General features: G+C 43.1%; 1 protein-coding gene across 1 annotated transcript in view; it reads left to right on the top strand.

Moving 5' to 3' along the window:
• The window catches only part of Btc (betacellulin), a 54,354-nt gene extending 49,082 nt beyond the window's left edge, over positions 1–5,272 (top strand). Inside the window, exons 7-9 of the mRNA XM_006993508.4 lie at positions 1,070–1,216; positions 3,244–3,351; positions 4,751–5,272. Coding sequence (XP_006993570.2) covers positions 1,070–1,216; positions 3,244–3,349 — 253 coding nt within the window. The 3' untranslated portion in view covers positions 3,350–3,351; positions 4,751–5,272. The remainder of the gene's footprint in view (positions 1–1,069; positions 1,217–3,243; positions 3,352–4,750) is intronic.
• The last annotated feature ends 18,555 nt before the right edge of the window (positions 5,273–23,827 follow it).

Raw genomic sequence — 23,827 nt, 5'->3', positions numbered from 1 at the left:
GTTCCAGGACAGCCAGGACTGTTAAATTGAGAAACCCTGCCTCAAAAAACAAAAGCAAAAGAGAAATTATACTGATAGACATGTGAGAGACTGGGGGAAGACATAGTCCCATTGAGATTCCTGACTAATTCTGGTTGATTTTTTTTCAAGAGGGCCATGGCATCAAAGGTCACTGCCTAGAGGGAAGTGGAGGCAGTGATGAACTCACCTTACTCAGCCTTACTCACCCATCTAACAGAGCAGCCTGGGACAGGACTTGTGATGCAGCTGTGAGATGTGGATGCAAGAGCAATAAAAGACTCTTTCCTGACCTGTGGTCTCCCTAGTCATAGAATTAGAACCCAGTGTGTGTGTGTGTGTGTGTGTGTGTGTGTGTGTGTGTGTGTGTGTGTGTGTGTGTTGGGAGAATCTGTGGAAATAATCTTTATAGAACTTTCTGATTTTGGACATGGAGTCATGGTATTTCATACACAATACCATATTTAACTATATGATATTATGTAATTTTTTGCTTGTTTGTTTTATTGATATAGGGTTTCTCTGTGTAGCCTTGACTGGAACTTTCTCTGTAGACCAGGCTGGCTTTGAACTCACAGAGATCTGCCTGGCTCTGCCGGGTAATAAAGGCATGTGCCATCACCACTCGGTTTGACAGTATGAAATCATGTTATTTTAAGGTAGTGCTTTGATGCAGTGAAATGTATATCTTACCCTATGATGAAATGAGACTTTGTACACCTTGTCATCCTGGTCCTGAAGTTTTTTATGAACTGGGAATGTTGTGGAGGGAATTTTAGCATCCCCTTGTGCACAAACTGAGAGATTAAAGTTGCGAAGCATTTTAATAGGTTGCCACACGGTCTGCTCCTATCAGACAAAGTTAATAACGTCCTGCCAGTGGTGGGTTTCGGCAGAGCAAGGTACAGTTGCTCGGGAACACGGTGGAGGAGACCTTGCCTTCTTTTATTTTCCCCCTTTTGAGGAACCACGTTCTTCATTAAGCAATGAAAACAGTGCTAATTTCTTCGGAAAAGAAGCAGAGACTCATAAACGTGTTTCTCTTGTACAGCTGTGAGAAAGGCTACTTCGGGGCACGGTGTGAGAGAGTCGATTTGTTTTACCTCCAGCAAGACCGAGGGCAGATCCTGGTGATCTGCTTGATTGTGGTCATGGTGGTATTCATCATTCTGGTCATCTGTGTCTGCACCTGCTGTCAGTAAGTGTATTTGTTTGCACTCCATTTTAAGTAAACCTGAGAAATTACGTTTTGCTTTTCTTCTCTTCCCCTTTCTTCTTTCTCTTCTTTTTTTCCCCACCATCTCTTCCCCTTTGCTTTGCTTTAAAGAAGTAAACTTTTTGAGGCACATGCTTTTTGATATAAAATTTATATTAGAAGTGAAATACATTGTAGATCATTTTTATCAGTTTACTGGGAATAATTATTATAAGTTGAAACAAAATTTGTAGATATCTGCTATGGGATGTCTTTCTGTATCCTTTGAATATGTGTTGCAATGATTGGTTGATAAAGAAGCTGCTCTGGCCTATGGTGAGTCAGATTATAGTCAGGCAGGAAATCCAAGAGAGAGACAAGAAGAAGAAAGGCAGAAGGGAGAGAGACACCAGTCGCAGGAGAAGCAAGATGTAAAAGTACTGGTAAGCCATGAAGCCACATGTCAACTTATAGATAAATAGAAATGAGTTAAGTTATAAGAGCTAGCTAGCAAGAAGTCTGCCATAGGCCATAAAATTGGTAATTAATATTAAGCCTATGAATAATTATTTTGTGAGTGGCTGTGGGACCTTGAGGCTGGTTAAGACTGGAGAAACCTTCCAGCTTCAGATATCTTTGGGCTAAATAAAGTTCCAGTCATTTAACCCTGAGGGCAGGTGTATTTTGTGCTTGTTAGGAAGTTAAATACAATTTTCATTTTCCAAAACTGCCTAATTACTTAGTGACATTTAAGAATAGAAGCAAACTGAAACATTTTTGTGTGACCAGGTTAAAATAACGAATTTTTCGTGCATGGGCAATTTCTCTGTTTTTATTATCATGAATTTTCATTATGCATTTGGAATCAGAGATATCTTTCTTTTTCTTTGAAAGACAATGGGTTGGGACAATTATTAACCCATAGGCAGCTTCTCTTGGAGACCTATCATTAATGTTAATATTTTCTCATCTTGAGGAGTGTCCCTTCCTAAAACATTGCATCCACTTCTGTGCTATGGACTATGCCAAAAAGAGATGCCTCACAATTCCTTTTCTTGAGATAAAACAAAGAAAAAACAAACAAACAAAAACACAAAACCCCCAAACAAAATACAAAAAATAAATTTGACCAGCTCCACCATTATGTATTTTTGAGACTTTGAACAAATTTCTTAATGTCTCTGAACTGGATTGTATTTTCTGTAAAATACAAGTATTAAACCAGATGATTTAAACCAGGAATCCTAGCTATTAAATTGAGAGATTGTTTTGAGTTTTTGTACTTTATGGTAGAAAGGAATGTTTTGTTTTTGTTTTTTTGTTTGTTTGGGTTTTTTTGTTTTTCAAGACAGAGTTTCTCTGTGTAGCTTTGCGCCTTTCCTGGAACTCCCTCTGTAGTCCAGGCTGGCCTCAAACTCACAGAGATCCACCTGTCTCTGCCTCCCAAGTGCTGGGATTAAAGGCATGCGCCACCACCTTCTGGCTGAAAGGAATGTTTTTAATGTCACATTTAGGGCAGAGGATGAGTTGGGCACAGCTGGGAAATGATTCTTTTATATTAATTTTGAACCACACATTCAGGAAACTAGAGTGCAGCCTGGAATATTAAATCAGTTTCTTCATTAATGTGCCTAGAACTTTAGTAATGTTTCCGGGGGCTACTATCGCTCCCCCAGTTTCATATGCCTGCTCCCAGCCCCCCCTTGCTTCTTCTTTACATCGAGTAGAGCTAATTGTTGTACCCTGTGCAATAACTTGGCATGAAAAATTTTCTTCTGCCTACTAAGCTCTCTCAATAATCAGGTAGGAGATTCTTCCTACTTAACATCAATATGTATATGGTCTGTAGTAGCTAGCACTTGAACTTACAAAAAATATATAACAAAAGAGAAGCCAGTGGATGTAAGATAAAAAGGAACTTACACATGCTGAATAGTGTAGAAAGATGGTCACAGGCTCTCTTACTGAATATTTATGTATTGACATAGACTCACATATTCGGACTAATTTCTAACATGTTATTTTTGAAGTCCTCTTCGGAAACACCGTAAAAAAAGGAAGGAAGAGAACATGGAAACTCTGGGTAAAGATAAAACTCCCATAAGTGAAGATGTTCAAGAGACCAATATTGCTTAATGGTAAGTATGCTGAGCATAGTGGATGGGAAGCCTGGTGACTGTAAGTGGTGCATTGAGGTTTATTTATATATAATAATCATTGATTGGAATTGGGTTATGTATACAAACATCCAAAGATAAATTCATTTTCTTTATGGGAACTAAAGTTTTTGTCATAACTGAATCATGACATAATAACACAGGAAAATAGAAGCAAATAGCTAGTCTTGGTTAAATCAGGCTAAAATAATTAATTCCAGTTTTATTCTCAAAGGACAATTCCATTCTTTCCCTCATCTTGAGTGTGTTACCACAGAAATAAGCATCCCAGGGCTACATAGTTGCCATGCTCATTTTGTATATTTTTATCTTCCACACTTTTGAGTAAAAGAAGAAGTATTTTAATTTAGACATATCATTATCAAGAGAGGAAATATAACAACAATAGCAATGTGAAAAAGAAGAAGATGATAGTGATGGAGAATTTAGTATACGTGAAGCATAGTTCTCAACTCTTGAAGTGTTTGTGAGTCAGGATCCCAACCGTAGTCATAGGTCCGCTCAGCTTATTTAAGCAGATATTCTAATAAGAGTACTGCCAGGTCACTCTCCCAAGAGTCTAGGAAGACCACCATGACACCCGACTCTGGTTGCAGCAAGAAGTCACTGAATGCCCTATACGCGGTGGTGCCATGGCGAGCATTAGCTGGTGTCCCTCAAGGTGGGAGCAGTTGTTCTGGCAGAAAGAGCCACTGCTGAAACCTAAACAATGGGAAAAAGTAAACAAATGCCCCAAAGTGTCCCTGCTTCAAATCTTCAGCCCAAGCCTGCCACTGGATAGCCACAGCCCAGAACAAATCGACAGTGGAGTGGAGTCCCAGGCCTGTAATCAGTAATAGGAGCCCCTCGGAAAATCTGCAAGGGGCTCACAGAGCACAACCAGCAGAAGTGAGTGAGGGTGATTTGCGTTATGATGGCAGGAAATCCAACCAAGACTATTTGAAAACTAAAGCAGTGTGTTGACCCACATGAATGGTCGCTCCACAGTCGGTGGCGCCTCTAGGAAATACAATTTCTCTCTTTCTGCTAAACTGTTCACAGGGCTGGCTAAATTCCTGGCCAGTTCCTCTAGGTTAGTGGAGAGGCTGGGAGCAAACCGGCCTGGTGTTTCCTTGTTCACCCTCAGCATAGGAAAGCAGTCCCCTTCCATAACACTCTGTGACAGTGACACTCCTGCCCACAGACGTCTCAGTCGCCAATGGCGAACAGTAACACTTGATGAGGAATTAAGTGTTCTTCTCGTTTACACAGACAACGCTAATGACTCCAAACACAAATGCCGAGTCTGGATTGGCTAATATTGTTGAAATTATTGTATAGTACTTTAAAGTTGCTGCTCTTATTTTCTTCATTCTCATAGGTTACAAAGTTACCCTGTGGGAGCTGGTGGCGAGCTGCAAAACACCTTGCTCATTTGCAGATGGACAGGACGTGTCTCAGGAAAACAGCTAGCAGAAATGAATGTTTAAATGTTGTATTTACCTTTTTATTTTTATTTGTAACTTTGTGTTGTTTCTTATTGTTTTTAGTAATATTTTTTTTTATTACGGTCTAATAATTGAGGACCTGGCGAGGCAGCATTAAAAAGAAGGGACATTTAAAAATAAGCTTGGTTGCCAGGATTATTAGTCAAATAAAAGAGAAGTGGGAAAGAGGTTAGATTTTTAAGAACTGAGTCAATAATAGGGCTCACCAGTGTTATACACTTATTGTATGTTGAATTTGGAATACATTATTTGCTTTTATCCTCCCACAGTCTGTGAGAGAGCATATTTCTGTTCTCATTCACATATATGCAAAAGTTAAATAATCTCACTTAGACTTAGAGATGGAGGAATTGACGGGGTCAGAACTGAGATGGACCCAGATTCAGAGCTGGCGCTCTTATCATTGTTGTTAATTTGGGCTCCTGTAATAATGTAACCCAAGATTTCTTTCTGGATTGTGCTTTGCTATGATTCTGAGGTGGTAGGGCAGTTTTCCCACATTAACACAGAATATGGAATCATGGCCATGCTGATGTCATCATCATGATTTTTGAAAGTTGACTTCTATTATTATTATTATTATTATTATTATTATTTTGCTTTTCCATAAAGTCTCAGTGGCATGAGTAAATTCTTATATTTTCAAAACAAACAGATTTGTTCCATAATTATAGTAATAAATATAGATGGAAAAGTAAATGACTGGCTGGGCGGTGGTGGCGCACGCCTTTAATCCTAGCACCCAGGAGGCGGAGGCAGGCAGATCTCTGTGAGGTTGAGGCCAGCCAGGTCTACACAGCGAAATCCTGGACAGGCACCAAAACTACACAGAGAAACCCTGTCTCGAAACAAACGAACAAACAAACAAAACAACAACAACAAAAAGTAAGTGGCTGGTGTTCTTTAAACCCCTGGTAGGTATTTATACTCAGTAAAGTATAAGAAACACTGTATGAGACTGTTAGTATCAATGATGGTGCGGCTGACCATATGTGGCCATATGTGACCACAGCCTCCATTCCAATGCATGCATGATTGCTTTCAGGTGACTTTTGATGCCATGGCATGCTGACCATGGCATCTATTATTTGAACTATTTTGCCACATGTTCCTTTGACTATGTGATCTATCTAGCAGAAAATATATTAAGCATAAAAAAAAATAAAATTTATATTTAGTCAGTATTCTACAGAACATGGAATTTTCTGTATTGACTAACCGGGTCACTTACAAAAGCCAATGGGAAAATGTCCTCAGACAGGGGTGCTTCCTGCCTGTCAGGATCCTTGTAAATTTTACTTTACAAAAGAGATTCCATAGATTTAAACAAAAGCCTGGGTTCCGTATGTTCTTTTAGCACAGTGTTTGGAAGTAGGCTGGGGTTTCACTAATGAAGGAATAGCTCACCTGCCAATAATAGCTAAGGGAAAGTACATGTCTCAAAATGGATTTTCTTCCTTGTGACTGAATGGCCATCCTTGAAACAAGACTACCCAACCGGACTCAGATTTGTGCTTTATTTTCTAATGTTTCCATGGGCTCGAGTGTGCCTTCTCTTTCCGGTCTTCTTTGATGCTAAACAGGCCTGAAATAAATGGCCATTAGAACATTTAAAAATACCATCAATCCTGTTAAGTGTCTCTGCTCTCCTGGTCCCTAGTTGGCTGACCAATGCAATCTCTTTAAAGAAGTCAGTGCTGAGAAACTCATTTTTATCTGAAACTTTTTATGGTGTCTCTTGAAATTCTGATATCTAGAAAGAATTTCAAGAATTTTCATGTCTTTTCAGAGTATATTTTGTAATTGTTCTTGCATATACTATGTTGTTGTTTATATAGACTGTTGAGGTTATAATGGAATAAAATAAATTTATTTTTAAACAAAGCAGCCATGTTTTTCCTTGAGAAGTTTCTACTGGTACCATGAATGATTAGTAGAAATAAATGCAAACATTTGCTTTTCAAAGTTTATCTTTATAGAAACCATTCATTGAAGCATCAGAAATATTCTACTTTACTCATGTGTTTTCTTTTATAAATGGAAGCATTTGGAAGCATGGGGACACCTCTGTGACCATCTTTCCAGGTCTCTGACCCTGTTTTTGAAGTCTACCCCCAGCTGTATTTGGATGGCCAGTTGGAGTAATTCCTGGGGAGTTGGGAACTTGAAATCAATTTTCATTGGCTTGAGAAGTATAAATATGTCCACTTAAACATTGTTGACATCTGTGCCTTGCCTCATGCGAACTGGTAATTAAGTGAAGCTCCTGGGGGGCGGGGAGAGAAAGACACACACACACACACAAACAGAGAGAGAGAGAGAGAGAGAGAGAGAGAGAGAGAGAGAGAGAGAGAGAGAGAGAGAGAGAGAGAGAGATATGCTTCTAGCAAGTGGCCAGTGAGCACCATTGTAGTCCTGGCCACATTCACTGTCACCACTTAGGTTCATTCCTGTCTATGAGTTCCATGAGACACGTTAGTATATCCATAACATATTCCTCATTTGGCTTAAGATCGTTCTGTTTGAGTCTCTTTAACCTGGAGCTAAGGGCCTGAGTGACTCAGGTGCATCCTGACATTGCAGACAAGAGTTTTATAATGAGAAAAACAAAGGTGTCTTTTGTTAAAATGTCGTTTCCAAATAGTGTGTGTTAATGTACAAGAGGAGGGTCACCGTTTTTAACTATCCAGCTATTCAAGGCGACACGGAGAGGGAACAGTGCACTCAGAGAACATTGACCGAGCGCCACTGAACTGCAGGTACTGTGCCAACCCTGGTGAAAACCCCAAGGCATGGTTTCTTTAGAAACACCCAGCTGAGTGGGGGAATGAGCTGTGCACTGATAATTTCAGTGTAATTTGATGCTGTTAATATAAGTGTCAACTTCGCTAGATAATGGAATACCTAAAAACTTGGTAAAGCATGACTTTGGACTTGGCTCTGAGCATGTTCCCAGAGGAAGATAGCATGTGATTCTGAAGGGACTTGGTGGGGAAGCTCCATCCTCAGTACAGGTGGATAGACCCACTCAGCCAGGTGCCTGGAGAGAACTCGTGTGGAGTTGAGCTCTGCTTTGAGACGTGAGATGGACATTTTTTTCTGCTGCCTTGGACATTAGAACTCAAGGCTATTCAGCCACGGGACTCTGAATCTTTGACCAGCATCCTCCTGGGCTCTCAGACTCTTAGCCTCCTACCAAAACTTGCAGCACTGACTTTTCTGTATCAACAGACTTGGGCTTGAGCTGAGCTACACTGCTGCTATTTCAGGGTCTCCAGATTGTTAAAAAAATCTGTTGTGAAACTTATCAGCCACCATAATCACATGAACCAGTTACCGTAATCTTCCCACTCATACAAAACTATAGGTATATTCTATAGGTTCTGGCTCTAGAGAGCCTAAAGACAGGTGCCCTAAGAGTCTTAAGGCATGCCTTCTAAAAGGGGGTGACTCGGATAGCTTAGAGAGCCCAGCAATGGTTCTAGAGGAAGTTACACCTAGTTGATAATTTGTTTTTCAAAGATAAAAGTCTCTGTCTCAAATCCTGGGCAAGCTCAGATATTTCTTTAGCCCTTCTTGAGTTCTACAGATATCCCCAGAAAGCTTTGTGAGTTACAGCACCAGTGGGTCTTGCTAGGAGAGAACAAGAGAAGAGAAGAAACCAAAGGTTTCATGCCTTATCCTACACTGGGCATTTTCAGGTCACATATGTGGCACACACACATTGGAAGGTAAGATGTTCCTCTGCTCGAGGAGCAAATTTATTTCCTTTCTGTAGCGAAATATGTGGGCCCTTTAGAGTTTCCACTCATATCATTGCCCCTGGTGTGAGCAAGTTGTATGAAAATTACAGTGAAATGTTCTGGGCCAAGGGCTGCAGAAGGTGGATGGCAGGGCACTTCTCTAGCATGCACAAAGAAGTTTTGAGTCATATAACCTGTAATTGTTTTCTATTTTGTTTGTTTTTCACAGGATCTGTCTATGCAGGCAAGACAAGCCTAAAACTTCCTATCTTTCTGCCTCAGTTCTTGGGTGCTGGCATTGGAAACCCATGCCAGCACTCCCAGAAATAACATTACTGTTTACATACTATCTATTATTTGTATACTTTAGTAGTTGTAGCATACATTCATTCATTCATTTATTGGCAGTACTTGAAACTAAGCCCAGGGTCTTGCACATGCTAGTCAAGTGCTATGTCACTGAGATATATTTAGATAAGAAGACACAAAGACTCACAACTGGACAATATGAGAGGCTTTGGAGCACTGAGTCCTAAATAGGATGTTTCCATCAAACCCTTCCCCTCATGGCTCAGGGAGCTCTTCAGAAGAGGAGGCAGAAAGATTGTAAGAGCCAGAGGTGGTGGAGGACTCCAAGAAAGTGTCTTCCAGACACATCAGGCCTGATGAGCTCTCAGAGACTATAGCAGCATGCTTAGGATCTTCAGAAGTTTAAGCCAGATGGAGGTCTCAGCATTGAGAGGAGAAAGTGGATACAGGGTCCCACCCATTACCAAGAGGCTATTTGCAATTGATACTTACTGGCAAAGAGAAAATTATTTTTCTCCAGTGGAGTGTCACTGGTTATATCAACTACACTTCAGGCCAGGCCCCATGCCCAGGAATAGTTGGCCAACACATAACAGACACCATGTTTTTATGGGCCTTATGTTAACTCTTTTTTTTTTTTCTTTTGGCACCCTTTTGGTTTCGTTTGCTTTTGTTTGACTTTGAGAGGGAGAGAGAGAGAGAAAGAGAGTGAGAGAGAACATGAAGTTGACTGGATAGGGAGGTGGGGAGGAACTGGGAAGAGTTAGGGAAGGGGAACAACATAATCAAAATATATTATATGGAAGAATTTTTAAAAACATATAAAATACTTATGACAAAAAGAGCCAGTTTGAGCAAAATTTCATGAAGGAAATTAAGGACATACTTAGTGTCCATGATTTTGAGACAAGGACATTTCCTTAAAGAAACCCTTATTTTACAGTAATTTGCACATAACTGTTACGGTGGCCTGATCATTTCTTTATCCATCTAAAAGTATTTTTTAAGTATCCAGTAGGCGCCAAATACTGCCACTGCTATATTTATACCCATTACATAAAACAATTAAAATATTAATACAAAACAAAACAACAACAACAAAATCTTTGACCCCATGGCCTTTTTTTTTTTTTTAGTGATTCAGGGTTTTTCACAGTGTAGAATTGAAGTGAGACTTATCTAAAATACTATGTTACCAGGAGCCATATTGTTATCAGACTTTAAACCTGGTATTTTTAGTTATTTCCAAATGTTCTAGTAATAAGAAAGAGAGAAAGTAAGAAATAAGGAAAGAACGAAAGAAAGAAAAGGAAGGAAGGAAGGAAGGAAGGAAGAAAGAAAGAAAGAAAGAAAGAAAGAAAGAAAGAAAGAAAGAAAGAAAGAAAGAAAGAAGGAAAGAAAGAAAGAAAACATTTTAAGAATCTTAAAGGCAAGGTGGATATTCACAGAAGAGCCCAGCATATAGGATGGTTGGGGGATTTCCCTGACTCTCATTAACTAACATATTTTCTAATGACTGCCAAGAGCACCCATGCATAACTGTAGTTCCTTGGTCTAAAACTAACTCTTAATCCTTCTGTTTGTTACGCTTGGGGAACACTGGTGCCACACTTGGGCACCTGCTGTTCTTCAGAGTCCCTAATGCGTCAATACATTTTTTTCCCCTCAAAGGAACCAGTTTTCACGTGACTGTCTTTGGCAGCCAAGCATTAATGCCAGACCGTAAGGTGCAATTAGTCCACTCTTGCCTCTTTGCTAACGTTACTGGACCCAGGAATGTGTGTCTTATCATAACATCTAGCTGGCACATCTGCAAGCAAGTCCATTCTTCCCAAGACCTCGTCAGCTACTGACATTTATGGAGTCTGGAATTCTTTATTAGGAAACTATAAAGTTATATAACTCTGAAAACTGTGTCATTAATTATATCAAGTGATAACTGAGATTGTTGCTGGACATTTCAAGATGCGGGTCTTGAGGTGCGGTTGGTCAACATTATAGTCAGTACCTATCTTCTACAAGGAAAATTGACCAACTGTGTTTTCAAAAAGCTTCCCCCTGCATGCTTTGTTATTCTCCCTGAAGCTTAAAGTACACAATAAATAAATGTGTAACAGAAGCACGCCAAAAGGCTCCTCCCCTTTGTCTTTTGTTTTCAGTTTACTTGAGGAGGCAAAATGCTTCACAAGCACAGAACTCCTTAACAAACAGTGCTTGTCATAGCAAATATAATTAATGCTAATAAGATGGATGAATAGTAATAAAATATTTTGAAATTGTCTGACCCAAGCTAGATAATGATGTGCATTGTTCTGGGTTTTAGCAAAAGGTAAGGATAAATCTTGAACTTGATCTGATCTCTAGATCCACTTTTGAGATATTGCGGGGTACAAACTAATTGAAATAAACTCATTTATACTTTATATATTTTTTTTAACATCCTAGGAACATTTTGTCTACTCAATGAACTGGAATGTCATTTACAGAGTGCTTTTATCTGCTTGGTTGGTTTTTATGTGTTTCACTCTTAAAACATGGAGAATTTATACTTGAATTATTGTGGGAACATTTCTCTGCCTCCTAACTCTAACTAGACTTCCAAACATCTGAACTCTTGACTAACCCAGTGCTCCTAGTCAATGCACAAATGCCACAGAGAAGGGGAAGCTTGCCTCTGAACTATCACAATGTGAAGGTCATGAGCAAATTCTTTATTTAGATGTTAGGGCTTCAATCTGCTAACTACCCATGAGGCCCTAAGCAGATTATTTAACCAAGCTAAGGTTTTCCTCTACAAAGCTGAAATAGATAGTGAATAGGGTGATCTGAGAGGATTCAATGAGATTATAGCAGTTAGATGCTTATTTCAACACTAGGAATATTTCTGGACTCTGGGAACGAGTGCAGTTATCACTACTAAGATCAATAATACGAGTGATGATGTTAGTCATGGAAAACCAGGGGCTCTTCTCTCAAGTTGAATGACTACACAGATGCAATGCAAAGTTCACTAAGTTTGTGAAGGTTTCTGAGTCCTCTGGGAAGGAATGTTTCTTCTGTTCCTGCTAGGAGAACCCGTGCTTAGGTGAGGCATCCTAGGAGCAGTCCTAGGATGGTTATTTTATCTGCTTGCTTGCATTCTGTTTTTCTCTACTCTTTGTTTAGAGTACAAGGGAAATACTAAGAAACAGATATAATGCCAATGAAAATAAACACAAGGACTAGTGATTTTTAGACTTACGCTGGGATATATGTAAATTAGATACTTTTGGTGAACACCAAAGGTGGGCTTAAAAATAATTTGGTCCAGGGACTGGACTAACCACCATTATCCACAGTGGGGATTCACAGTATCACTGTATCATTTCCTAGAAGATAAAGCTGAAGCTTGTGAGCTTCAGGACCAAGCCAAAGACCACACTGCTTTCTGTCATTGTCATCTACGTCTTAACTCTTGACATCTTCAATTCTGAAGCAAAAGTACATTTGAACTATCCCCCTCTCAAAGCGAACTAAAAGGAAGAATATATTGTTCTGAGCTCTGGACCTGCTAACTAGGTAAATTAATAAGATGGTATGGTTAAAAAGTTTAAAAAGTGAAAGCTTAGACAGGAGAACAAAGCTGAGAACTCCACAGCAATCTTTCACCCGGATGTAGCAGGACTGGCTGTTTTCTCTCAACCCTGCTAACACATCAGAACTGAGAGAAAAGACATTGAGTGTGACACACTTGGACAGAGAAGTGCAGTGAGGGTCCTAACCAAAGGGTTCTCTAGCTGGCGGGCAGAGCATCTTGGTGGATCCATGAAAACAAACATCCCAGCCAAACAACATAGGTTATGAAAAAGTAAAAGACTGGAAAATTTGGGAGGCATTCTGGATGCTCTTATAATCAGTAAAGTCTCATGCAAATTGTTACAATGAGAAAAAAATGTTTTTTTTCTGATAACCAGAATTAACTTGATACAGCTAGAATATATTGAATTTAAAATAGCATCATTCATTTAGTCCTCACCAACTTGGAATTTTATTGCTATTTAGGCTTGGACTAGCACATGGAATACTATAAAAAAAGAAAAGCAGCATGGGTAAGATATCAGTATTGTATTATAAAAGATTCTAACATGTAGAAATTCTTCAGCAGCAGCAAACCTTTGGGGTGATAACACCACCTCCTGTGATAACAGGCGCGTGTCAAGGACACGTCATCATATAGTCTTCCTTCAGATTCTAATCTGAATAGGCAAATGCTGGAAGCTGACCAGGAGCATGCACTAAAATATACTTACCGCACACAGAGAGATGGTTACTGGAGGAGTAAGAGTTGGTGTATGGAATGGACAGGTTGTAATGCAGAAGTACAGATGAGAACACATTCAGGTATCTGAAAGGCACAGGTGTCTACAACTGGCCTGGAACTACACACTACACAAGCAGGTACCAAACACATGGTCACTGTGGAAAGTGTACATGAATAGTAAATGACAAGAAAAGGATGCATTTTTGTCATCCAAACAAAATTTTTGCTTTCACATGGTGTATTCTGTCAAAATGTTCCTTAGGACTTCCATGGCAGAGTGGGCGTAAGTCACTCATTTCGTAGCATACCCATGGGGATTATATAAAATACAATTAGTCATTGACAATGTCATTCCATGTTGGACTCTGAGGCAAAAGGAAGGGTGATTGTTTCTATAAATATTTATTAAACTATCCTGGTGTTTGAACCAAGTTAAAAAAATAATACAAGTTTTATCATCGGAGCGTTACTGCAGAGAAGACTGGAGGTGTCCACTCTCTTCACAGGTCATCATCAGCCCTTGTAAACCGGCACTGCTGGGATCCATTGCTCACAGACCAGAGAACTGCAGGTAATTGGAAACAGACCATTCCAGTCACATAGCTATGTAAGGCTATAAAATAAGTTACCACAGCCTGCCTTTATTTATAATTCTGATATTTTGTTCCATGTGGATTTTTATCTGAATTTTAGGTATTTGTTTAGACTCCCACAGTGTTTGGCTTTCCCTTAAATATGGAACAAGACTGACTGAGGGTCTTATTCTCATCCCAGTCCAGACTGTGAACAAAGGCAAGCCAGAAAGCTCATTCAAACCAGGCCTTAGGTGAGTGTGTTGGCACACGCCTTTAATCCTAGCACTCCGGAGGCAGAGACAGGCAGATCTGTAAATTGACCACGAGCCTGGCCTACATTGTGAATTTCAGGCCAGTCATGGCTACTTACTGAGACTCTGTGTAAAAACAGAACCAAACAAAACATCAGAAACATCTAGCAGGCTTTATGGGATCACAGAAATTTCTGTAAGCACACAAACATCTCTGCTAGAAGCTAAAGAATTATTCGTTTTGTCATACCTACCAATATTCTAGAAATTAACCCAAAGACCTTCCAACTGAGTTTAGTGTGAATGCCACTGTTTACTAGTGGTAAGTTAGATCAATTTATCCAGCCTCAGTTTCTTAAACGATAAATTTGATAGAATGGTCCCCACCCCGTGGGTTCTTGTTAAGCTTGCGAAGTCCCTATTCAGAGCCGGCTTTAGGAACTGGTACCTACTTGGTAGGCAAGGCTTGTACTTAGAATGGGCTCACACTTCAAATTCTTCAGCTTTGAGCAACGTGCTCAGCCTTTCCTTTAGCACTAGAGCACAGACATTTTGAAGCTGGCCAGCGGCAGGTGCCTGCTTTACAATGGGTGTTCAGGAAACACTAGCAGTACCAGCAACACTGCTGTTGTTTTGTGGATGTGATCTGAAATCTTGGCCCTGTTCTCAGCCTGTGACAATGTGAAGGTTTACACCAAGTCTCATTAGTTACAGTCTTTGACCTCTGTCAAAGGATACCAGAGTGGACTGGGGCCAGACAGTGGAGAGCACACAGGAAAGCAATGACTAATGATGACAGACATGTTGTAATTCAGACAAGTGAGTTTTCACTCCCTTCTGAGTTACACACTACATTGGATTAAACATCCAGTTCAGAAAGGAGGGTCCCAGCCTCAGAACTGGTTCACCACCTACGTGGCCTGCTCTCAAGTGGTGGCTCCTTCCACACGTCCACTCCCCAAGGCTGTGCTCAGCCATTCACAGCCTCCTTAGGCTCTGGCTTCCAGTCAGTCCCGTCCTTCTGGGCATCATCAGTTGGCACGAGTCTGAGACCTGGATGTTCGGAGGGTTCACACTTCAGTTAGCTGTGTTGCTTTCATTTTTCTCAACACCTAACCACGAAGAAAAAGTTTTCCTTGTTTTATTAGGCAATAAAATGAATGGAATTCAACTGCTTATGATTTTATTAGTCTCTCATTCTTCTGGCAACTCTCTGTTCTCAGTGGTCAAACAAAATCTTATGAGCTTCTTCTTGCCAGAAAGGGCCGAGAATTGGAAACAAAAGCCTGCCTGCCTCCGGGAGGGAAGAGAAACATATTCACGTGATCTCTAGTAACAAACTTGTTCAGTCAGAGTTGGCAATGCAATTTTATTTAGCTCAGCATATTGACATTCTCTACGAATCATCCTTGTCAAACAAGGCAGGCCTGGTAAATGCTTACACAGAGCTGTCTACATGGCTGCTTCCATCTTTTTTATACTTCAGAGTCTTGTGAGTATGTCCTTAGCTTCTGAGGGGCGGGGCAAGCTGTAATTACATCTACCACCCCCCTCTTTTTTTTTTTTTTTTTTTTTTTTTGCTAGGATCTCATCTGTGTGGAAAGGCCTTGAGGAACCCAAGGCTCCCTTGAGGAGGTGTCTGGTCAGCTTGTGACCAGAATGGAGGGGATGCTGTCTCCATTCCAGATGCTGGTTCACCCACTCTTCCTCATACAAGTGCACACTGCACACGCGTGTTGGGAGTGGACTGGTCCAACTTTTAAAATAGTTTGGTGGCAATCCAAAAACCTTTCCAGTTCAGAAAGGGAAGAAGAAGACTGAGCCGAACTCAGCCATCCCTGGCCTTCAAAGGGATTCAAGTGTGGGCCTGTAGCTCTCTTCCCTGCTGTTCCCAGTTCCCAGGCATTATTTAACAAGCATGTCCCTTCAGTACCCTCCTCCTTCCTTGTTCCACAGTCCCTTTGCTTTGTTCCCAGGTCCTCTGGTGTCTTACTAGTTTAGCAGCCTCAACCATGAGGTGGTGCTATCTTCACACAATGAGACTTTGTCTCGAAGTCCACCAGCTTTATCCCTTGCCCACCTAGGCAAGGTGGATAGATAATCAAGTAAATTTTCTCCTGAGAGTTCACTTCCCATCATGACCCAGAAAGAACTCTTCATGCCATTTGTTAGAGAAATTTTAAATCTGCTTGTACTGACTGTTTTGTGTGTCCACTTGACACAGGCTAGAGTCGTCAGAGAGGAAGGCATCTCAGTTGAGGAAATGCCTTCATGAGATCCAGCTGTAAGGCATTTTCTCAGTTAATGATCAGTGTGAGAGGGCCCAGCCCATAGTGAGTGGTACCATTCCTGGGCTGCCGGTCCTAGGTTTTACAAGAAAGCAGGCTGAGCAAGCCATGAGAAGCAAGGCCTCTTCTTCAGATTCTGCCTCCAGGATCCTGCTCTGTTTGAGTTTCCTGTCCTGACTTCCTTTACTGATGAACAGCAATGCTGAAGTGTAAGCCTAATAAACCCTTTCCTCCCCAACTCGCTTTTTGGTCATGGTGTTTTGTCACAGCGCTAGAAACCCTGACTAAGACACTGCTTCTTGAAAAATAAATATTTTGGCCTTACTATGTGAGGCAAAAATTGATGCCTCACTCCATCTCTTACAGTAATAAGAAGAGGATGGGGCAGCCTTAAGTTCATCTTAATACAGGGAAGTAGTTGAGGCCTGTCCCAGGAGGGCATAGGGGCTGGATCACATCTATTGCTAAGAATTCGATGGAATGAAGGGGGAGGTGTGGTGAAGATTTCCACTTGAGGAGAAAACAAGCACAAATGAGTTTTCATGGGCTTTTAAGTGTAGCATACATCTGGTGACTCCTGCGTTGATCTACGCCGCCAGGTAGGGAACAGATACTTGTTGAAAATGTATTTGTAGAAAATAGCAAGTAATATGTATCTAAGTATGTGCCAAATATTGACGTTCAGTTGGACAGTCTGTCTGTGTAACTGCTCAGTCTGGCAGCCCTAATGTGGAATAATGGAACGTAGGGTATGAAGAGGAATGTACTTCAAGCAAGTCTGACAGAGGGGTCAGAATGAGATGGTAGTGCATGCGCTGATAGAGAATGCCCTGATAGAGCATGCCCTGATACTACATGCCTGTTACGCCATGCTAGGCCCCCATGCTTCACTGGATGGGGAAAATCAAAGGTCGGGGACAAGCAGGTGACAGGCGCCATGGGATGTCTAACTTCAGAAGACAATTCCCCAGGAAGTGTGAAGGTAAACTGGAAGTGAGGGGTGGAAGGAAAGAGAACTGAAGGCTTGGGAGGTAGAAACACAAAGACTGTGACCTGTGCAAGTCATTGGTGAGAGTTAACCTGATCTTGCAAGTGCCTGCATTTGGGGACTGAAGGCTAGAGTTACAGAAAAACAAGAGCATCACACTGGTGACTGCAGAGTTCTTGTGTGGACACACATGTGGATTCACATTGTGGGGGGTGGGGCAGAAGCCAACCTCCCATGTCATCTTTCAGGAGCTGCTTGTATTTTTTTGAGACAGGATCTTTCATTAACTTACAACTCATCAAGCTGGTCAGGGAGTCCTAGGTATCTTCTCTCTACCTTCCCGGTGCTGGGATTCTAAGAGCAGACCACCACACTAGGTTTTTCTGTGTACATTACTACCATCCCAGCTTCAACTAGGGAGTTCCTTTTCTTTTTTTAAGATTTGTTTTTAGTATTTTTAATTATGTGACAGTGTGGGTGAATTCCACATGTGGGTGCCCTGGGGGCAAGAAGAGCTCATCAGATCCCCAGGAGCCGTAGTTACATGCTGTCGTGAATCTCCTGAAATGGGTGCTGAGGATCAAACTCAGGGCCTCTGTGAGAACAGTATGCACTTTTAACCTCTGAGCCCTCTCTGTGACATTTTCCTATGATTAGCTGTGACATGGATTGGAGAAGGAAGAGCACACTGGGGCTGGAGGCCTGGGCCAAAATGACTTTCTTTGGTTTCAGAACAACAACAACAACACAGTTTTGAGGACTCTGTGAATATCTTAGAGTGATCACCTGGAATTCATAAGGAATTACAGTCCAGTCCAGGACAAAGACTGTTTTAAGCAGGGGATCGAAGATAGCAAAGCTCAGAGAAGAATGCCCAGAGGCAGCACTTTCTCTTTGGTAGCATTTTGCTTTGTGTGGTTTTACTCACCCCGGTCAACCTCAGTCCCCAAACATTAAATGAAAATCACTGGAACTAATCATTGTGAGGAAATCTTACCTTGTTCTCCACCTGCTGGAATGTGAATGACCCCCCCCCCCCTTTTTTTTTCCAATTATATTTACACTGTCTGCAGGACCTGCCTCTTGGTCTCTCAGGAGTCACCTGGGGTATCAGACTGGAGGTCCCAGTTTCACAGTGCTATGTCAAGTACCCCTCATATATTTCATAGGGAATTACAAAATTGCAAATTAAAAATGACAGTTACAAAAGTAGTGAAATGGAAGTGCAGGTATGCGATATATAAAGAAGCTACAAGCTGCCTCCTTTGGCTGAAAGGTAGGTTGCTGAAATGTTGAAGAGGAAAGGGTCCTGTGCTGAGGTGAAAAGGAAATCATCTGTCTGTGCAATTAGGAAAGACAAAAGAAATTCATGTTCGCAGTGACGGCAAGCCTCCACGTACAGATTGCCTGCGACAGCTTAAGCGCTTCATCAAGATGGGGAAGGCCTTCAACTTACGCACACAGGAAGAGGAGAAGCAGCATGTTTAGGGCTTGATGCTGCCGAATGGAAAGTGGCCTATGGTGTCCAGATACCGAGGCTACAGGGGACCCCGAGAGGCCCTGCAGCATCTTGATGTGCAGCAACTGTGTGAAAGTCGGAACCGAGACGTAAGGCACGAACCCTAGACACGTAAGAAAGGAAAAAGATCAGCAGATCTGGGGCACAGTTGGAGATGTCGGACATCTAGATGTAGGCACAGATGAGGCATTGAGACACTGATGCTGAGGATAAGGAAACTGGGCATGCTCAGAAGAGCAAGGCACGGTGAGGTAGTGCTGAGTGTAAGGAGGGAAGGTGGTTCTCTTGTGCGTTCACTGAGCATCAGCTTGTTTAGGAAGCTGTGAGTGAAGGTGTCTTGCTAGCATCAATTATACATCACAGCCCAAACCACAGATTTGGAAGGGAGAAAAACATCGTGACAAGTTGATAGCATTCCTGAGGACACGGATATAGAATCTGAATCTCAGCCCTCAGAAGTGCCATGAATGCCTTGAAAAGGCTTGCAATTTTGTGTGTTTTGACGAGAGAGAGAGAGAGAGAGAGAGAGAGAGAGAGAGAGAGAGAGAGAGAGAGAGAGAGAGATTCTCCAAATTGGTTGCACAGGAAACATATAATCAGTTCTGCCTATTATTAATCATTTTTTCTTCTATGCCATGCTTATTTCCTATTTTAAAAAAGGAGAAAACCAAAGTAATTAAATGTCCCATCTGGTTTAAATTTAGTTGTGTAATTTAAAGGGGCCTTTCTAGAAATTTTCTGGCTTGCTTGGAATTAAAAAAATAAATAAATAAAACCTCAAGTTCTCTTCTGTTTCTCTCTCTGTGGTTATATGTCTGAGCCAAGGGCGGAGGCCTTAGACCTCACGTAGGCCGTACCTCAGGGACGTGGCCCTGGCTCACCTGATGTTGTATTGTACTTTTGGCCTTGAACGCTGGATTTTGTGGCAGATGAACATATGGTCCTATTTTCTGGGTGTGCTCCTGAACCAAGGGCTCACCCTGTCCTTTAGGACATGACTTTTTTTTCTGTTATCTTGCTGGCTTCTCTCTCATTCTCCATCTTGCTTTCAGCCCAGTTGTCCTGTGCACCTTTGTGGTGTCACCACATTGCCTGTAGGAAGGCTATCTAGTTCTTTGCTCAGTGTTCACATCACACAGAAACAAAAGCATGTCAGAAACTCAGTTTTCTGGTTTGAGGTAACTGGGTCTTCTCATCAGAGAATTCAGGCAAGAAATTATAGGCGTGATGAAGCAAATGGAAAAATATGAAATTTGACACGAATCCATTCACTTATATTCTCGTATCAGGTTTTTCTGGCTTGAGGGATTATTAATGTGATTAACGGGCCTCTGAGTGTTAATAGTCTCCAGAGGGAAAGGTGGGGGAGTTTCAACTATGATTTGGAGGGGATACCCAACGGAAGAGAGTAGACCCAACCATGGAATGGAAAGACAGACCAGAGATGGGAGGAGAAAAAAGAGACTCAATGTAAAGAAAACCAAAGCCCAAGTGGGGAGAGCCAGCAAACGATACCTGTGGAGGCAGCCGGCACACGGAGGGAAATGCTGAAAGCTGCAGATGTCCGTCCATCTGCACAGGATCCTGCTTGGAGTAGAACTTGAGTCAGCTCTTATCACACAAAGTAGCCCCAGAAGTAAATGCCACTCCATTGTGGGAGCCCACAGAGGTTTCCTGGTGAGATCTGAGCTTGCTTTACCCAGCAGGGCTGCATAAGGGGATGGATTGACCACGTGCATGGTCACCAGGTCTTTGGAAGGGTCTGCACTTGGCTGTGCTGGGGGAGGTCTTTTGCTCCATCCACCCCTTGGCATTCCTTTAAAAAAGCCCTTTAGCAGCAACAGAAGGGGCCAATGGATTAGGATCCAGGCCCTCTGGAGGCTATCCTGTGTTTCTATCTCTCTCTCTCCCCCCTCTATATTTCTATCTAAATCTCTTATCCCTCACTCCTCAAGAGTACCCTGGGGAAAAAAGGTGGGTGCAGGCTCCCCACACTCCTGTAGAGATATAACTTAAATAGGGAACCTGGCAGAAGGAGCAGGTCTTGGCATGTTGGACTGCAGTGATGAGAATGATTTAAGACTTGGATTCGTTTAAGATGTTTCCTAAATGCAGGACTGAAGAGGGTAGTTAGGGGCATCTGACTGAGGTGAATGAAAACATATGTTCAGATCCAAATTACCATAGACTGATTCTAGCTGGACTAGAATCTCTCTGCCTAAAAAAGGATGGTACATGATGGTCTTTGTGCTGTCTAGATATTGGGTAGTAAGGTGTTTCCCTTGTTTGTCCAGCACCGTCTGACCCTGGGTTCTGACTTCTCGGGTGTGTTCTACCTGCGCCTTCTGTTCCAACTGTGACCACCGGCTTCTTGCAGTCCACTCTGAATCTTATGGAGGAAATCAACCCAAAGCTACACTGTTTCACGACCCTTTTCCTCTTCTGCTTCTAGATGAAGGCGTTAGCTCCCACACAGCGTGGGAGGTGGGGAGGACAGTGATGGTGTTCTCCAGTGGTCAAGCAGTGAGCAGGAAGCGGCCCTGAGTTGTGCAGTGCTTTCCAGTGTGCGACTGAGAGTCACGTGGCCCTGGCTGGGGCCGTCTTAACCTTTTCTTCCTTTGTCTTAAATGGCTGCTGAAGCTCAGATGTCCTGCAGTTAACTCTCTGAAGTGGGCACACGGAGGTTCTGTTTCGCTGATGGAACCAAACCCGCAGTGAAGCAGACCCTCAAAGTATCAACTTACTTTTGCTTTCATTAGCATATTAGTAACTATTGATCGACAGAGACACTGATACCGAGGAAGGGGTACCTTAATATTTTCAGTTAGGTTCACTTTAAAGCAGGTTTTGCGATGACAATTTGAGAATTTTTTTTTTTTAGAAATTAATTTCAAATTAATTTCAGGACATATGTGGGGAGCTAGGAAAGTTGAGGAGAAGCTAGGGAGGCTCTCAGGTATGTTAGTGAATGGATTACTCCTGTGAACAATTTAGCTCTCTGAAGAACTGGTCAATACCCTCTGAAGTATTCCACCAAGGCTGTGTGAAGATGGAGCGTTGATTCATGGATGCCCGTTCCTTACTGCTTGAGGGTTATCGCTAACAGCCGTGTAATCGCCCACCCATGGGCTGTGCTGCTGACAGCTGATACTTTCCATGTTGCAGTAAACTCTCAGGTAGAGTCAGAGGATCAGAGACAAGAGAGGGTCTAACTCTGTGTAACTGGCAGCAGTTCATGGTGGTGTCCCTGGCATATACTATACATTGCTAGTCAGCCTGTGCCTGTCTTGTGCATCTGTTCAGTGACAGGAGCAGGCATGGATGCAGAAAAATGAGAGGGTCTGAGAGAGGGTGGGCATGGAGAAGATGTGGAGAGGGGTGGGCATGGGGAAGATGCAGGGGGTGGGCATGGGGAAGATGTGGAGAGGGTGGGCAAGGGGAAGATGTGGAGAGGGGTGGGCATGGGGAAGATGTGGAGAGGGGTGGGCATGGGGAAGATGTGGAGAGGGGTGGGTATGGGGAAGATGTGGAGAGGGGTGGGCATGGGGAAGATGTGGAGAGGGTGGGCATGGGGAAGATGTGGAGAGGGGTGGGCATGGGGAAGATGTGGAGAGGGTGGGCATGGGGAAGATGTGGAGAGAGGTGGGCATGGGGAAGATGCAGGGGGTGGGCATGGGGAAGATGTGGAGGGGGTGGGCATGGGGAAGATGCAGAGAGGGGTGGGCATGGGGAAGATGCAGGGAGGGTGGGCATGGGGAAGATGTGGAGAGGGTGGGCATGGGGAAGATGTGGAGAGGGTGGGCATGGGGAAGATGTGGAGAGGGGTGGGCATGGGGAAGATGTGGAGGGGGTGGGCATGGGGAAGATGTGGAGAGGGTGGGCATGGGGAAGATGTGGAGAGGGGTGGGCATGGGGAAGATGCAGGGGGTGGGCATGGGGAAGATGCAGAGAGGGGTGGGCATGGGGAAGATGCAGGGAGGGTGGGCATGGGGAAGATGTGGAGAGGGTGGGCATGGGGAAGATATGGAGAGGGTGAACATGGGGAAGATGCATGGAGGGTGGGCATGGGGAAGATGCGGAGAGGGGTGGGCATGGGGAAGATGAGGAGAGGGTGGGCATGGGGAAGATGTGGAGAGGGTGGGCATGGGGAAGATGTGGAGAGGGGTGGGCATGGGGAAGATGCATGGAGGGTGGGCATGGGGAAGATGTGGAGAGGGTGGGCATGGGGAAGATGTGGAGAGGGGTGGGCATGGGGAAGATGTGGAGAGGGGTGGGCATGGGGAAGATGTGGAGAGGGTGGGCATGGGGAAGATGTGGAGAGGGTGGGCATGGGGAAGATGCGGAGGGGGTGGGCATGGGGAAGATGCAGAGGGGGTGGGCATGGGGAAGATGTGGAGAGGGGTGGGCATGGGGAAGATGCAGGGAGGGGCATGGGGAAGATGTGGAGAGGGGTGGGCATGGGGAAGATGTGGAGAGGGCTGGGCATGGGGAAGATGTGAAGAGGGGTGGGCATGGGGAAGATGTGGAGAGGGCTGGGCATGGGGAAGATGCGGAGGGGGTGGGCATGGGGAAGATGTGAAGAGGGGTGGGCATGGGGAAGATGTGGAGAGGGTGGGCATGGGGAAGATGCGGAGGGGGTGGGCATGGGGAAGATGCAGAGAGGGGTGGGCATGGGGAAGATGCAGAGAGGGGTGGGCATGGGGAAGATTTAGGGAGGGTGGGCATGGAGAAGATGCAGGGGGTGGTGAGTTGTGCATATCCCCCTCTGCCTCTTTCTTCCTCATCCTAATCATCTTATTGACATTAGCTTTTTTCTTTTTGATTATGACTACCACGAAGGCAGACATTTTAAGAGAATGTTCACAAAAATAAATCAAGACTCTTTGTACCAGCTGCTTTCTGGGTGGCTTCCCTCTCCTATCTACCTGAACAATCACTTGTCCTCAGCAAATACAACAGGAATCGAGCAATAAATAC

The sequence above is a fragment of the Peromyscus maniculatus genome, chromosome 10 (genome assembly GCF_049852395.1).
Source record: "Peromyscus maniculatus bairdii isolate BWxNUB_F1_BW_parent chromosome 10, HU_Pman_BW_mat_3.1, whole genome shotgun sequence".
Taxonomy (NCBI): domain Eukaryota; kingdom Metazoa; phylum Chordata; class Mammalia; order Rodentia; family Cricetidae; genus Peromyscus; species Peromyscus maniculatus.
Note: the sequence above shows the minus strand (reverse complement) of the source record. Positions and strands in the feature narration are given on the sequence as shown.